Source organism: Meleagris gallopavo, chromosome 20, assembly GCF_905368555.1.
Source record: "Meleagris gallopavo chromosome 20, MGAL_WU_HG_1.1, whole genome shotgun sequence".
Taxonomy (NCBI): Eukaryota; Metazoa; Chordata; class Aves; order Galliformes; family Phasianidae; genus Meleagris; species Meleagris gallopavo.
In genome coordinates, this window is record NC_139423.1 from 3362501 (window position 1) to 3380188 (window position 17688).

Here is a 17688-nt window from a genome sequence, read left to right on the forward strand (position 1 = left end):
GGAAAAGGCAGAGCAAAATTACTTTACAATCCCTAGTAGCAGTCTCAGCATCAGGTACTACATAACCCAAGGTATCTACCACTTGATGTGTTCAAGTCAGTAATACCTTAAGGCAGCTTCCAAGTTAAGATTTAGCATTTCCAGTCACCCTCCCTCCATCCTTTCATTGTACTCTTTTCTAAAAATCACCTGGAGACAGATTGTCTCAGCACAACATTCAACTGAGAAGTAAAGCACTATGGCTGCCACCACACTGAGAACTGTTCCCCGCTGCTGAAAAGCAGCAGCAATGAAAATTATTATTTACCAAAAAAATTATCAGATCTAAGTGATGCTGTAGCTTCAGAAACTGTAGCTAAAGCTGGGTATTGTCAGCAATGACAGACATGGCAAACGCAGACTTAACAGCCAGAATCAAGTCTCAGGCAAGTATTCCACTATATGCAAAGCTGCAACAAGGCTGTCTAATATATGTTAAAATCTTACTGAAAGAAGGTAGAAGGGCAAAGGCTAATTACAGTTAAAAGGTCATTAAAAAAAAAATAAAAACAAAAAAACTGGCACTGAAAGAAAAGTTTCAAAAATTTAAAATCAGTTTTACTCCAAGTCTTATAAAACAAAAAGACAAGTATCAGACACATCACTGGTTATTATACATACATTCCAACTCGCCACTAGAAGCTGTGCAGCTCAACACCTTTGTCATCTTCTAAAGCCTGCAGCAGACATTTGCTACTGGATTTTTACACTGCTATCTCAATACATTACAACGCTAAGTAGAGGGAAGAAATGGTAAGTGGATTCAACTGAAAAGGTTTGGATTTTTAATGTACTGAGCCACATGCTTGCTTTGCAGTGGCAGCACAGACAGGCTCACTGCAGGCACTGCGCTGCTCCCGGGCTCACACACAGCAGGGGCGGCGCGGCTCCTCAGGGCAGCAGGCAGAAGAGAACAGGAGCAGCAATGCCCCAGGTTGTGCAAACAATCCAAGGGTTCCTTTTCAGAATTGAAAGGCAGCTCTTTTGAAATTTAATGAAGATTTCACCAGAAAAGCAAACAAGTTTATCGTACCATTTTGTCCAGTACACGCACATAAAAAATAAGCACACTATACAAAGAATGGAAGCAATATAATTTAAACATGCCATCAAGCTATAAACCATATATACATAGAAATATATGCCCGTACAAACAGAACGAGACCACTTTGTTACAAGTTATTTCTTCCTAGGGAAGTTTTTGGAGGAAATCCTGACGGAAAGAAAAGGAAACTGAATGGGTGAGGTGTTGCTGCCAGAAGCTGTCTGTTCAGACCTTCTGTGCAACACCACCATCTGGCCTTAGCATTTATGGAGATTTTGGCTATGCATGGATCCTCCCATGGTTCTGGACTCCCTTCCTGTACAGAGGTAGATTTCTGTAGATGTCCTGATATTGCACCACATAAGAATAAGGATTTTTATTGAAACAACTTACAAAGGCTAATTTACAGGAATAATCTCATTGTGTGCATTCAGGTAGAGCAGTAATCTAATTCATGTGCATTGGAAAAAGTGTTCTGTTTAGTTGGAGGTCCAACTAAGACATCAGTTCTATTAACAGCTTCACATTCAGCTCTCTCGTCATCAGGATAACTTAGGTCTCTCTCCTTGAGCCTCTGTTTGCCACTGCAAACACCTGCACTGCCTTTACTGATGCCTTTATCACATCTACTGTGTTCAAGTTAAATGCTGATTGCAAACAGACACAGGTTTTTGCAGTACTGGAAGTGATGCACAGAAGCAGCCGTACAACTAGGAAATTTGCAAGATGCAAACGCTTCCTGAAACGACTGAAAAAAAGCCAAGCTATATTTTCAGACTAGAAAACAATCTGAAACTTTGCTAGCTTAAAATAATAATCCATTAATAAAGAACAAATTTGATGCTGCTAGAATAATCTGAAGATGTTTGGCAATAGGTTGATGTTCAAGATTATGGTGGACAGAACAACTCCAATCACTCTGTGAAGCTGCAGAAGTGTTTGCACACAGATACCACTTTAAGACATTTGTTACACAAAAAGCTTTTTGGCATACGTAAAAAATAAGGACACCAAAATTAATGATGCCAATGCATAACGATTTGACCTCACAAGCATTGCTAAGTAGTTTTCCAGAAGCACTCCATGAAGTTACTCTCACAGAAGTCCATCATGGAGATAAATTAAAAGGAATAACGTGGTATTCTGTGTAGTGAAAGGTGAGATGGAAGTGCTGTAAGTCTGGCTCAGCAGATCTAACAAAGCTGTTGTGTGCACGTGATCACATGGTAGCAACAGTTGCACATTTTGCTTCCATAAAGAACTGCAGGTAAGCAGCATCATTCTTTCTAGCTGTGATTTTATAAGAAAACTTAAGAGGAAAAGTTCTTTCTGTACCAACCAAGTATTGCAAGTACTTTTATGTGAAGGACTGCATTACAACCATTTAACATTAATTTCTCACGTTCAGTTTATATGAAGTATCTTGTTCCCTACAAAAGGTTTTATCAATAAGGAATAGTGACAGTTTGGAACTGAAAAGCATTTGTTCAAATACAGACAGAAGGCATATATAAATTCCTTACATCTCTCCATATATGCACTTGTCCAAGTTGTGGAGTTATTTTAGTGAGACAAGTAAATCCCAAGTTAATAAATAACAACTGGAATAAGATAGTAATTCATGATGACTGTTCCCCCAAGAAGAAAATGGCACACTTTGGAGTAGGAGATGATGATCTCGCCTGCAAAAACCCAATTTGTGAAGTAATGGGAACCCTCAATCTGGAGTATCTCAGAATTACACTCCCTGCACCTGGCAGAAAGTGCTTGTGTACTTTGCAAGATCACGTTCTTGAATGAAGAAATCCATTATACACAGGAGACAGCAAGCAGTAAGAGCTTACAGACAATGGCAGGAACCCAGCAGGAGCCAGGGTTTTTGGAGACTTCTGGTTTTGTTTTCAAAAAGCAATGGTTCCTCACAGCAAATGATCCACAATTTGGAAAGCATCTCATTCGTACACTTGGCTAGTGCATAGCATCTGCGATTGCATAGAATGTTTCCAGTGCTCAATCTGTAACTAATTTAAGCAAATATTTTGGAAGTTTGATTTGTTACCATTTGATATCCAAGTTGCTTGCTGTTTGATTTACTGCACTGTATTTGGTGTGCAAAGTTTCCTGGACCTTCCTGGAATCCATGCCTTCAAGCCAGTCCTGGTACATCTTTTGTACGTACACATTGGCTTCTGGAAGTCTGACAGGTATTGCAGCATACACATCCTCCATCTGGCTAAGCAGTGCTTTATCTGGTTTTCCATCTTCAGTTTGTGTCTGGCCTTTTCCATTTAGGCACCCTTATAAAAAAAAGGAGTAAGCCACAATGGTGATGAAGATTTGATATGAGATTTGAATTTTTTTTTTTTCATACTGCTCTACAGAAAGTAGCTTGAATTTCTATCTACTTCATGTGACTTCAACGCCAACATCTTGATGCAAGTGAAGTTTCCACATCACTCTTTCCCTGCCTTCTCTGTGGTTTTATGATCTTAATTAGGTTCCTTGTCTTTTCTTGCCCTTGACAACCACTATTTCAGAGTATTCCCTCTGAAGTTTCAAATAATCACAGGAGAAGCCATGTTGTCATTTATTTATAGATCAGAAGAGAGCAAATAATGTTATGGTTAATTTTAGAAAATCCAATCAATTTCTCAGCCAATCCTCTACACGTATAATTGGTGTTCTGGGCTATTTACTAAGTATTAAGCATTTTAGGTTATTAAGAAGAGAATTAAGGAATGAAATGAAGTGCCTGGCTGGCAGACAAGCTTTCTTTGAGTTCCGAGTTGTGTGCGCAATGACTGTGGATCATTTAGCATTCTTACCTCCTGGGCAGGCAAGGACTTCCACAAAATGGTATAAAAACTTTCCTTTCTTCAACTTCAGAACCATGTTTTGGATATTCCGAAAGCCATAAGCTGCTGCAAAACGCAGCACTGTCTCACCATCCTTTTCAAGGGTAACTTCCTGAAAATCTTTGTTCCTATGAAGATATGAAGATTTTCAAAGCCCCACGTTACCAAAGGGATGATCCAGCTGTCAGATGCTTGAGAGAACATAACAAAAAATGCAAACTTCCAGTTTCTAAACTGAGTGAAATAGAAGTTGCAGTGGAATTTTCAGGACAACAGTAGTAGATAGAAACTTATAAGAGCTAGTAAGTTATTAATACAAAAGCTAAAGAAAACAAACAAACAAAAAACTATTTTACAGCAGCAAATCTATGAATTTATAATACATTAAACACCCATCAATGAAAGAGTGAGGTTAATAATAAGGGCTCACTGTAGTGTTAGCTAGCCCATCATAGGTAACAAGGATACAAGCTTGCTTACTTTAATGCTTTGTAGGTGATTTCTTCAACATCCACGCCAAAAAGCTCCTTTGCAGCATGTTTAAAGATGTGCTCCAGGTACCCATCAGATCTCTTCCCATCATGCCTTACTACATCTCCCTCCTTTATCTCACCAAACCTTAGGAAACAATAAAGAGATCAATTCCAAAATTTCATTCCTTCACTTTGAGGTAGTAGTTTTTTTCCCCTTCTCTTCTTCCCCCCCTCAAAAAAGGGTTTTAGAGTAGAGCCTGAGAACGTATCTGAACACTATCAAGGATGTGGTAAAATAGTTTCAGGAAGGAATGTTCCACTTCACATTAACAGAGTTTTACATTTATATTGAATATGAGCAAAGGTTTTGTTACTTGTCATCAAAATAAGGAAGCAATCCACAACAAAGCTACTTACAAACTATCTACAGCTACTTCAGTCACATCTTTCATAGACACATTTTTCTGCTCCATTATTTGGACAATTTCACCTGTAGAAAAATGTAGAACATTTTACTTTCAGTGCAAAGCAAAATGTACATGCTGTGCTTCTGTTTAAGAGCTCTACACCCCCACGTGCTTACAGTCATGTTCTCCAGTTCTTAATGCTCAGTTACCTCCAGTAACTGAGGAGCCTGACACTTCCAGCCCTGAAGAAAAGGGCCTTCAGCTTCCCCCAGACTTTGCATAATGCTACCTAGCCTTTCTGTGGGGTCAAGTCTGGCTAATGGAGAATGCTAAAGCAGACTCGAAAGAAAAACAGATGAACAACAACAACAAAAATACCAATCACAAAGCCTCTATAAATGCTATCCTAGCACAGGAGATTGGGGTATGTCTTTAGAAATAAAGGCTTAACCTGATGTTAGAACACAATCAACTTCTTGGGAGTTATACAAGGCAGTGTAGAAGTCCTCCCTCAAGGCTTCCAGTTTTTTGTCGTAACAAGGTGCCACAACTACATGGAAGATTTTTTCTGGAGACAAATTCTGCAGAAGAGAGAGCATGTGTTAATTCCATGAAGAACAAAAGAAAGCTTGAAGGATGACAAGCTAAAAATAACACACAACTAATATTAGAAATCAATCCCTAGCAATAAGTTCGAGGGCTGCAGCACAGAGACTGAGTGGCTTGCCAGAAGTTGAAAGCGTCAGCAACAAGTTCAGTCTTCTGCCTGAAACTTCTACTTATTCCTTCACACCACATAACATGCAGCTTTTGTAGCTTTTGACTGCATTAAAGACGAGTGCAAATTAGACTTCTATTTCAGAATTCTATTTTCTAGCTCTGTCACTCATTCCCTTCCATATTCAAGTCCACCAACGTTTCTGTACCTGTGCAGAAATAGCAATACTTTTCTATATAACCTGGAATATGGGTAAGTGTACCATATGTAAAAGGAATAGCAACCTTTTTTTCAACATAAAGTTGGAAAGATAAAAGGATTATTTTCTAGGACACAGTGCTCTCCACTGATCATGGACAACCCAGCAATTTCTACACTGCTCTCCTCTACTCCCATTTCAGCTGCTGCAGAACTACACAGGCAGTGTTTTACAACGATCTCTTTATCTACCACAGATTTAATTTAGCCATAATATCTAAATCCACATTCCAGTGGCAGCACAAGGATTACTGCCAGTTCACACTGCAGCACATTAAATAAGAGTCTTTGTACATTCTTCATATCATGGACTCTTACACAGCAGTAGAGCAGCATTTATTCTCCAAGTGAAAGAAAATTCAGATTCTATAACACTTTAGAAAACACCAAGCTCTACATTTCTATATTAAAACATTTTAGCCCATCTTTCCAATAGCATAAAGGTAAAAACAAAGCAGAATTACTAACCTGCTGCCTGGCAAAGTAGCCCTTTACCAGGGAGCCCATGATCTGCTGTGGAGACTTCGCAGTGCAAATGTGGGGGGTCACAAGGTTGGTAAGAACCCTTTCTGCGTACCGGATCCAACCTGGAACAGCAGCAAGGCACCATTAGATAATTAGGTGACACATAAGCATGGCAAGGTGACATTAAAAGAACTTTACAGCAGGGAGAACATTTCCACCTTGAAAATGAAGTCTGCATAGGCTGGAGGCTCCACTTTAGGACCTATCAGAAACTTCAAGGCTCTGGCTTTGTTAGGAATGCTTTACAACTGGCTGTCAATAATCCACTGTGGCATTAATTCGAGACCCAGAAACCACTGTGAATTGCACGACCTATGAAATTCTTTCTAATGCCTAGATTTAACAGAGCAGAAGGAACAAGATCCCAGCTAATGAAGAGTAAGTTGACTTCCTAGACTTCAGCCCTTGGATCAGCAGATATTCCAACAAGTGTACTCTGTTTAGCAGCTTAACTGTCACTCTCCATTTCCTGAGACTTAGTATCTGCACACCTAGTCTGCTTTGTCTAGAACAGAAGTCACATGAAAGCATGACCACAAGGTGCTCACAGATTAAGCCTAGAAGAAAAAAAAAAAAAAAAAAAAAAAGCTTCTTACACTAATTTGAGACACAATTTCTTTAGAAACACCCTCCTCCCCCTCCCCACACACACTAGTTAACTGAAGTCTCTTTGTATTCAACATTCAGCCTTAGTTACTCAGCAGTCCCCATCCCCTCCACCAGGATGCTTCAGCTCAGCTCTAATGTGTTATTTACATTCACACCATTCCCACTCTCCAGAGCAGCCCTAATATTCCTCACTTTCCCAAACACAAACTGACAAACGAGCAGATTAAGATACCCAGGCTGTGCAAGTCTTACACTGGCACTGTAGTTCTTACTGAGAAGACCACAGCCCAGCATCTTTTACAAGCAAGGACTTCATGTGGGTGAAGAAAAGTTCTGAATGAACTATAAACCAGATCATTAAGTTGTGCAGAAGCATTTAACCCAGCCTTCTAGGGAACTTTATTTCTTGTAGTGTTAAGAACGAATGTGAACATTTCATGTTTCTGCTTTTTAGCCTTAAACCACATCAGCATTTATATAACAGAAAAACTGCTGTGAAGTTCGTGTTGCCCAGGAAAGGTAACAGCAGCCTCTTAAGCTTAAGTTAAAATACTGCTGGGTGTTTGTACCCATGTGCAAGTTAGAGCACTGCCAAAAAGGCCAATAACAGCACAAAGCTGGAACCCAGATAGAATTCAGATGTTGTAGTCACGACCATAATGAAATTTCATTCAATCCCAAGGGACTTCTGGCAGATATTGCCCCAGGCAATTCTGCAATTCTTTTCTCACAGCAGACAGAACAGCATCCAGTAGTTCCAGCTGCACAGTGAGTGTCGCTCATTGTTTAACTGTACGAGCAGCAGTGGTGGATGAGGCACAGCAGGCATCTATCTGCACCCTGCACACACACCAGCCGCTCCATCAGCAGGGCTGGATTCCAGAGCTGCAGTATAGGAAGCCTACGACACCCAGCTCTGCTATCAGCCTGCATCCGTCCCCATACAGGCCCACACCCTTCCTGAGTTCATTCAGATCCTCAGCCACGTGCTGGCTGGTGTTAGCATCAAAGAACCAAAAGAAATCCCTACCAAGCACTGTGCAAATTCTTACAGATCCACTTTGGGACACATTATTTCTAGTGGCTTATCATCAGGAAGTCATACATAGACATTTACAGTGTATATTTATGTATCAGTATAAAGTGAAGAAAAACTACACTGAAAACATCCAATATGGTAAAACTCCATTCCTGTAGAAGCAAATTAGTTTAGTTGGCTGGAACAACAGCATTTGAATGCCCAACAGTTATGTTCTTCCTGCTTAGGCTGTAAGCCTGCCCCATTAACTAATTAGTTCACAGAGGTTAGCAGTGTATTAAAGCTGTCTGGTTCCCAGAGCAAGTGCTTCATGTTGCTAGCCAGCATGGGTATTTGAGCTTCCTCAAATTATTCCTGCATACAGTCAGAAGAGTAGCCACACTTCAGCATTCTGAACAAGAAATTAAACAAAATATTATCTGACTTCATGAGAACAGCAGGAGGAGGGAAGAACAACTTGGGCAGAGATAATAAAATGCCCCTCTATCAGGTTTTGGGATTACCCCAGCTATGCTCTCTTGCTCAGGGTGTGTTTTACAGAACAGACCATTACTGCAGAGGGTGATACTGTAATGTGTGGAGTCGTACCCAAGGATAAATATGAGCTAAGCAGTTACACTTGAATTCACATTGACCTTGATCTACAGAGCTATATAAAAACTAGTTCTGTGACAAGCACATAAACATTTCTGTGACAAATTTATGTGATGGGGGGACAGAGAGAGGAAGATGAGAAAGGAACAGAAAGTGCATGCATCCAAATTCCTGGAACACAGTAAAGCACCTTACACTAAAGATGACCGATCAGAGGCCGTGAAATGCCATACACTTTTAGAATGCATTTGCAGTGGGATTTCAGTTCAGTTTTACAGAAATGGAAAGCCCCCATACCTCTACATCTATGCTACAGCAGACAGCTAAACCACAACAACTAGCACTAAAGACAAAGAGCAACTTCTGTAGAACAGCTGAGGACAAGATAAGTGCTCCATTAACATTTTACTCTATTTCCAGTGAGAGGAGGGCGTAATTCTTAGATCTGTTTCTAGATACATAAAATTGAAGTTCTTCTAAAATTCTAAGGCTGTGAATTTCTTTTAAAGAAAAAACATATTTGCAGGTTTTGCACTTCAAAAGGAGCAACCCTACAGCACGTCTGCTTCTAAAGATAAGAGGTAGCACTAAGATAACACTAACAGAAGAAAAGTAGCTTTTCCCTCTTGCATTTATGCAGTTCCTAAAGCATGACCCAGATACTTCTGCTACAGGGAATACAGAACAAACAGCAGTACAAATATCAGTATTTAAACTTCAAATGACAAGAGCAGATTCTGGAATCCATGGAACACATCCCAGAACTCACTCTCGTAACTTCTTCCTCAGGTACAAAATCCTCAGTAGAGAGGGCCACATCAAGTAGAAATTAATTTGTAGATGTTAGACAGAACCATCTCAGTCATTGCATGTTATGTCACTTGCTACAGTGAAAAGTTCAAAACTATACATAAGATAATGGAGGTTATGGTTTAATTACATCAGTAGCCTAAGACCTCACAAGGAGGATCACAAACTTCAGTTCTGCACCTCAGCTTTATTATCCAGACCTTCCAATGTAATGTATGCTTCTATACAAGTGGTTTCATAAATAGCAGACATTGCCACTCGTACAGTTCATCAGTAGTTCAGGTTCCTTGCTATCAGAAATGACCACAGACTACCAGCAAAGATTTTTTTGTTTCTTTTTTAAAAAAACTAAAAACAGAATTTGCACTCCTCACCTTTTACAAAGGTGCAACAGGAGGCAACTGCCAGATGCAGATGATTTAGCACATACCTTATCCAACACCATCACATCCATTCCTTGTTGGTATGGTTCACGTTTAAGACTCTTACATACAGGAAAGCTCATGATGCTCACTGATAACTCCCAACAGTCTATAAAAACAGGCTCATGGAGCACAGCACTAAGGATGGTCACTACTGGTAACAAGCACTGCACACAGCGTTTGATGCCTTTCACAACAAAGCCAAAGCACTCCAATGTTCTTTAAGGCTACCAAATGAAACCACCCTCATTCCTGGACAGCCCTAATGAGACTGGGCCAAAGTGCAAGAAGGTTGGAAGAATCAGTTCTCACCAGGGCAAGCAGAGGCAAACATGGGTAAGGCATGCTCCTCCTGGCTCCTCCGTTGATACCGCTGCACAAACTCCCTCTGGCTCTCCAGGATACTGAAATCAGCAGCTATAGTGGTGTCAAATACATAATGCACCCCTAGGAAACAAAGCAGTAAAGAAAAATGAATTGCTAGAATGTTTTCCATCTGGCAGGTGTCCTTCCAAGTTCCAAGTCAATCAAAAGAACTTTGGAAGATCAGTGGGCATGCTGCCCACCTCTACAGAATTTTCATGGTTAGTAGAGTCAATAGCTGTACACTGGAAAGCTAATCTTCTATGTCATGAACCAAGAAGGACCACCAACTTGCTAACGCTGACTAGCAATACTTCAAATATCTGTTTGCTTCCTTATGAAAAACTTTCCATTCAGCATTTGTATTTACTCTTTTTTGTTTGCTTGAATGAGATCTCAAGACCACAGAGCTGTATGCAGAGATTCCATCAACGAGCATTCTTCACAAAATATGCTGAAGTGATTTATTATCCAAATATATATATGTTGCTGTATATGTATATGGCAAAGGTATATGAACATAACAACAACACTGAGACCTTCCATCTGTCTGTTCAGCAATGCACTCTCTACACACCTCTGTAATATTGAGCACATCCCCACAGCAAGCCAGGCAACAATAATTAGTGTATGCTAAGAAAACTGGGGCCCACCAGAACTCAACTTTCTTTCTGGATGTAGAGAAAAATATACTGGGTACAGAAATGCAGAAACGGAGAAAAAAAAAAAAGAAATTAAAAGATTTTAATTGCATTACAAAATCCCATGCATTATCACTATACTTTTAGTTAGTTTTTCAAATTAAACTCTATGTACATAATATAAAGACTAAAGAAATACAGCCTTAACATAAAATGAGCAAATAAAACAGTTGTGACTCATTACAAAATGTAGAAAAATAACCAGAATTGAGAATCTTCCAGTTCACATCAAGGGACTGGGAGGCATTTAGGATAAGAATTCCCCTCTTCCTCAGTTAAAACAAGGGGGAAATCTTACTCAAGTTTATGACCAAATTCTCCCTGATTTCTTGGTAGTGAACATAGATGGATCTACAATGCCCTTTTGTTCTATGACCTTCACTGTCAGCACTGCAATGCTTCAAATCTGTTCCTAAAACCGAAGTGTCATACTGGCGTGCTGTCATTAATATCACAGAGTAGGCATTTCAAACTCAACTCTGAACTGCATTGTGCAATGGCACTTTATGACTGCACAACAAGCAGTTCTGCTGAGAAAGCAAGAGCCCCAAATAATCTTCCCTTTAAGCTCCATCACTGTAACAAACCCAAACTTACCAAGACTTTTGAGGAAACCACAGAGTCTCTTGGCTGCATCATTCACAGAGAGACTGAATTTAGCAGCAAAATAAGGCAATGACTGAGGACATATAGACACTGCCAACACTTTGTGTTTTGAGGTATCACACTTCTGGTAAACAAAACAAAGCAAAAGAAACAAATTAAGTAAGCACATCAGGGTAAGGCTTCCTACTTTCCCTCCTTCCACTCTTGGAGCTCCTCACTGTTCTACTTGCACTCTCACCACACTTCAGTGAGCCTCAGCATTAAAGTCATCATAGAATCACTGAATCAAAAGGTTGAGAAGGACCTACAAGATCATCTAGTTCAGCCATAAGCACTGATACAACAAATCTTGTTTCCTGAGGGTAGCGCAGGACGCACTTCTGATCTTGTCAGTGCTTATCTCTAACCATCTATAGATGTTGCTTCTGTATGACTCAGGGAAATCCATCTGTCCTAGGACTGCTCTGTGATTGGTGCCCTAACGGCATGAGGAAATTTAAAAGACATTCAGCATCTATGAAGTTTTGATTCCTACCAGAAGCTCCTATTGTCAAACAAGAAAAAAAAAGGAGCATGTTCATATATTAAAATAAAGGAACTCCTGTTTCCAGAGCACAGACATTTGAAGTTACAAATTTAAACCAGCAAATTACAAATCCTATTTAAGGCTCTCTGTCACTGCAGAAGCTGAGGAAAGCTGACAAGCCAGGACCCTTAAACTAGAATTCGTGAAAGAAAGAAGAACACTTAGAATACCAAAGGTGGTGTGCATTGTAAAGCTCTGATGACAAAACTTTAAAAGATAAATCTCGGGGCTTAGTTGGGATGTTGTCCACACCAGTGGAACATTTGAAAGAGAAACCAGGACTATGCTACAAATAAATCTTAATCTAAACAGGTTAGAGACCATAGTTTGTACTTTGACATCCTAAATGCTGTATAATGGCCCCACAAGTAGAGCTCATTATCCTCTGGAAGGCACCTCCCTTGTTCACTACCCTTGTCAGGACCTGCAACATTCTGATTAAGGTACCCATGTGCTTCCCAAGTGTGGACTTCAGGCTCTCTTAACTGAACCCTATGTGAGCAATATGTTTTTTAACCCCATTTTCTTCTCTTTCATGTTGTACTGAGTGTTAAATTAGTTCTAATAAAACTTAATCACTATGTAATTAATCTTTTTTTTTTTTTTTTTTTTTTTTTTTTTTTTTTTTCCAACACCAAACATATCAGTTAAGTCACAGAGAACACAGACCTTAGCAGAAAACAGCATCAGAACACATCTACCTGTTTCACTAAGAATTTTTATCAGTAATTGCTGGATAGGCAGATTGAATACATACTGAAAACAATTCTACTTCAAAAATTAGGCTCAGTAACTTTGTATTACGTCAACACATTGGCACCAAAAACTTCCCAGTAAAACAGCCCTAGTAAACCAAGGTGTGAATATTTATAAACAACAAAGCTCAGACTAATTCATTATTAGAGTAATGATGAAATTATCTTTCCAGAAGTCTTACTACTGCAAATGCAATAACTTTCCTTCAGCGTTCAGGGTCAGTGCTGTAATTCTGCTTCTCAAATGCAAAAGTATTTTAAGCACTTTTTCTGTTCGTCTTGCACTACATTTTCACTTCCCCTCTGAGCAAAGTATATCCTGACAAATCTTCACATTATCTGCCCTGGGAAATTAAGTTGCTTAGTCATGCTGCAATCTCCACCTGCTCATACAAAGCAGTGTATTATTGTTAGTGCCACTTTACCTTATTAAGGTTGAGTATGCGAAAGAACTCCTTCTGATTCTGTTGGAAAACTCTGGCTCCTTCTTCTGATGTCATGCAACTGTCACACGCTAGGCAGTCGCTAAGGAGTATTTTAGCATTAGCCAATGTAAAAAACTCATTTTTCTGGAAGAAAGATATAAACACGCAAATATTTAATAACGATCAAGTAATTTTCAACATCTGCACAGTGACCCAGTTGAAGCACAAATACTCTGATTTGTTTAAAACAAGACAACCTACAACACTTCTATAACACCCAAGATCATAGGGAAACAATCACAGTAACTTGATCGATTCTTCTGCTGTTATTACTGTGAAACTGCAAAGCGTTCAAGTGTGAACACACAGATCTGAGTTTAGTTGAAGTCTATGATCCAGTAACTTGATTTGCATTGGATTTCAGCACTCAGTTCCCATCCATTTACCAAGTAACTGAGAAAACTTATTTCAACTATTAAGCCTCTTTAATAGCCAGCTAATAAGGCTAAGGCTTTTAACCACTAAGTGCAGCAAACAGAATGCAGTCCTACAGCTGACCGTTCACTGTAAGATCAAGAGCACTGTATTTCTGGCTAAAACACTACTGGCAGCGCATCTGTGGGGAAAAAGAATATTTAGATAGAAGTGCAAAATGACATTACTTGCAGAAAGCCCAAATTCCTTCAATTAAGAACCTACTGCCAGGGATACAGTTACTTATGAAAGAACAGCATGGGATACTTAAGAAACATTTGTGCACCTGATCTGGCAACATCCCACTTTTCTCCTTCTAACCTCTGTCCCAACCATACGATCTGAGGTAAGAGTTTGACATGCAAACAACGAACAAAACCCCTGGCTTTGTTTTGTGTTTACAGACCATTTCTTTTTAAATACTTCCTGATTCTCGTGAGATACACAGACACTGTCAGAACTGATTTGCATTACATGAGAACTTGGGAAGTTCTCCATTCGGAACTTCTTTCCTTTGGGGAAATACACGGGGAACGCGTGGCTGTTTTCAGAAGGTCCATTACCTCCTCAAAGTCATCGTTAGGACTCAGCACATCCACCGACGTACTTTGTGCATCGTCATTTTTCTGTTTTTTACTGCATTCCTGAAACACAACATAAAACACATCACACGAAATACAATCACTGCTGAATAACAACCTGTTTGCAGAATTATCTCGATAGTTCCGAACTCATCCGGCTCACGGTACAGGCTCTAACGGTGCTCGGGAGCCTTACAGGTAACGCTTTGTTTCCCTACAACGAAAACAAGCGTTCAGAAATCCACCTGCTCCACCACTTTTCCATTTCTCAGCGTTCCGGGCCGCAGCACGCGGGGAACGGTCACAGAACCGCCCCGCGATCGCTCGGCTCAAAGCAGGGCGCTGCTCCCCGCCGACCTCGAGGCGGCCCAACGCGTCCTCCTCGCCGCGGGACGCCTCGCTCACCTTTTTGGTGCAGTTCTCGCACTTCATTTGCGGTCCCTCCGGGGCGGCTGTCGCTCGGCCTGGCCGCCGGAGCTGCGGGACAGGAGCAGTCAGAGCCGCGCACCGCCCGCCCTTCGTCGCCGTTCCCCTGCCTTCTTACCCCGGCCGGGAGGGCCGATCTCCCTCCCGCAGCCAATGCGGCCCCCGGGGCGGGGCGGTCCCGCCGCGCCCCTCACGCGTCCGTCCCGCGGCGGGAGAGCACCGCGCACCGCCCGCCTCACGGCTCCGCCGGCTCCACTGAGGCGACGGGTGAGCGGACGAGATCGGGAGCCACAGAACGGAGCGCCGTACCTGGCCGCGAAGCCTCGCGTTTCCGCCGGGGTACGGAGCCGCCTCAGCGCCGCGCCGCCGGCAGCCTCCCGCCCGCCGCCTCCCCGCCCCCCCGCGCGGCGGGGCTCATTGTGGACCTGAGCTTCGTCACGTAGCCGCCGCCGCCGCCGCCGCGCGCGCCTCCGGCGCGGGGCGGGCATGGAGCAGAGGGCCCCGGCGCGCGCCCGCCTCACCGCGCCGCCGCGCGCGGAGGGCGCTGAGGGAGCGGGGGAGATCCTGGGCTGCCCTTCGGCCTCAGAACCGCGGCCGGCCGTCGGTTCGTGTTCCGACGTTGCCTTTCCTCAGCCTTTCGTGAGCTGCAGCTTCCCTCCCTGTTAGAGGCTGCGGCTTTGAACCACACAGTTATTGTGATGAGCACAAACGGCACCGCTGCACGGGAACTACAGACAATGTCACGCTGTGAGCCCTGCAGACCGCCCAGTACTGCCTTAATGCAGCCGTCTGTGTAAGACATCCGCACACCTTCCCGTTTTGAAATCGCTCATTAACACGAGGTGTTAAGCATCCAACCATTCTAGAGCAATCCCTGTGCAGCTCAAGACTTCGAGTTTCCTACACAGTCACTAAAATGCAACATGTCATTAACAACTTCTGTTGCCTCGGACAGCTGCTGTCCTGCTGAGCGGGCGCTGCATTCCGCATGCAGGGCACCGCAACAAGGCGAGGAACAGCCATGGCACAGGTTCACAACCAGCAATGCGCTGAGATCTGCGTGTGAGGTCACAGCTGGAGTCCTGTTCCACACTCACGGCTATACTTAATTATTCCACACTGATACAGTGATTCTTCCAAAGACCTGACAGCATGGGATGGTTCCACGATTCTGTGCAGCTCCTATTTAATTTTTGTATTATTTTCCCTCATATTCCTTTACAATTAGAACACAAACCAGTTAACTACATCAACATTTTTGCAGAAATACTGAAAAATCAAAAAGCTTTTTAAGCATTCCTCTGCCTGTGGAATAAATGGGTGCAATTAGAGAATCACAGAATCACCAACACTGGAAAAGACCTTCGAGATCATCCAGTCCAACTATCCACCCATCTCCAATAGTACTCACTAAACCATGTCCCTCAACACAAAATCCAGACGTTCCTTAAACACCTCCACGGTTGGTGACTCCACCACCTCCCTGTGCAGCCCATTCCAGTGCCTGACTACTCTTTCAGTTTCAACTTAAGAATTCGAGCAATAAAAAAAGAACAAAAACTCATGCAAACCAGACAGCAAGCAAAGAATCAATGTTTCATTGCATGGTATAAGGTTATACTTGTGTCATTAGGAGATAATTAGGTTGCCAAGGGGCAATTTCTGCTTTCTGTCCACTGTTTACACCATTTTCCCATAGGCAGCAGATGAGCACAGTGTCTGAAAGCACTGCCATGCTGCAGCCTGCCCAGGACAGCAGCACTCAGTTGCTCTGCATGGCAGCAAGGCTACGTCCAAAGGAAGTCACTATGTCAAAGCTTTTCCGTGCCAAAGGGAGGCAGTGCTTAAGAGCATCACTTGCTCTTTTGCCCTCTCTCCTTGTGGTTGAAACCTGTTGCTGTATTTGACATTTACACCCACACCGATAGCAACAACGATAGAGAAAAACAAAGTGTTTCTCTATGAAAACAGTACATTGCAACTTCAGCAAACTTTAAAGGTTATGCATCAGCACTGCAAGGCATCGCAAGCTGGAAGCGCCTCAAGCCAGAAACAGCATCTGCCACTCAACAGCTGTCAGAATTAGGCAAAAGAAAACTACAAGTAATCAATCACATATCTCTGGATGGTTCTTCTAACAAATTACCTCCCTCAAAGTGAAGTTCCTAGATGATTGCACAAAAAATGTCATAAGAATCATTAATCAATAGCAGTAACTTGCAAAAACCTGTGCCATATTCCAGTCTGAATAAATGCTTGAGCATATGTGTGGTGTTTGCCATATTTAAATAATTTCTAACTTAATCAACTCTTATCAGGTTATCCTGTTACTGGAGAAACATACAGTTGTTCATATTTTGTCAGATAGTAATACAGGAATAAATCAGACCCTCACAGTTTTGCTGCATGGTATATACTGACTGGAGGGGACAGGTGAATTTCTTACACTCTACCCTAGAGAAAAGAAATCTTTTTTATATTACCACTAAAAGCAGTTTCCAGAGACCACTGCTTACAGATTTTTTTTAATAGAGCCTTGAGGAAGTCAGCTGCTCATTTGGACTGAAGACACCAGACACTAATGAAATATTATTCATCCAAATCCAGCAGCTGGTACCTCGTGACTCCCAAGCACACCAATTCAAGCTTGCAGTTCCTTGCAGTCCTTCCCCATTCATATAATAGTTGTTACACAACACAGACAGCAGATAAGTTCGTATTTTCTATGACTTGCAATTAGTTAGCTGATTTTTCCCCTCTGTGTTCAAACAGTTCACTCTGGACTGTCTAATTTAAATCTAAACCTAAGGGACTCTGGACCGTGTAACTTAAATCTAAAACTAATTGCTGTCAAATCAGAAATTCAGTTGCCATTTACCCACAGTGATGTTCAGGAACAGCTGCACAAACTTTAATCACATTATGGCCTTAAGCAAACCCTCTGGAGTATCTGGATTTGTATTAGGAAGAAGGCCCA

General features: G+C 41.8%; 1 protein-coding gene across 3 annotated transcripts in view; it reads right to left on the minus strand.

Annotated features, from left to right (window-relative positions):
* Positions 1-15170, minus strand: part of NARF (nuclear prelamin A recognition factor) — a 15384-nt gene extending 214 nt beyond the window's left edge. The window contains exons 1-12 of one of the 3 annotated variants that reach the window (XM_085240289.1): positions 15021-15170; positions 14691-14762; positions 14268-14348; positions 13231-13374; positions 11456-11588; positions 10107-10241; positions 6264-6382; positions 5271-5400; positions 4830-4902; positions 4420-4557; positions 3910-4067; positions 1-3381 (exon numbers count right to left, since the gene is read on the minus strand). The exon at positions 1-3381 is cut by the window's left edge and continues 214 nt beyond it. In XM_085240289.1, the coding sequence (XP_085096415.1) occupies positions 3140-3381; positions 3910-4067; positions 4420-4557; positions 4830-4902; positions 5271-5400; positions 6264-6382; positions 10107-10241; positions 11456-11588; positions 13231-13374; positions 14268-14348; positions 14691-14717 (1380 nt within the window). In that variant the 5' untranslated portion in view covers positions 14718-14762; positions 15021-15170 and the 3' untranslated portion in view covers positions 1-3139. Of the gene's footprint in view, positions 3382-3909; positions 4068-4419; positions 4558-4829; positions 4903-5270; positions 5401-6263; positions 6383-10106; positions 10242-11455; positions 11589-13230; positions 13375-14267; positions 14349-14690 lie in introns of all 3 variants that reach the window. The other 2 variants (XM_085240290.1, XM_010721249.4) reach the window with 2 other exon arrangements.
* Between the last annotated feature and the right edge of the window lie 2518 nt (positions 15171-17688).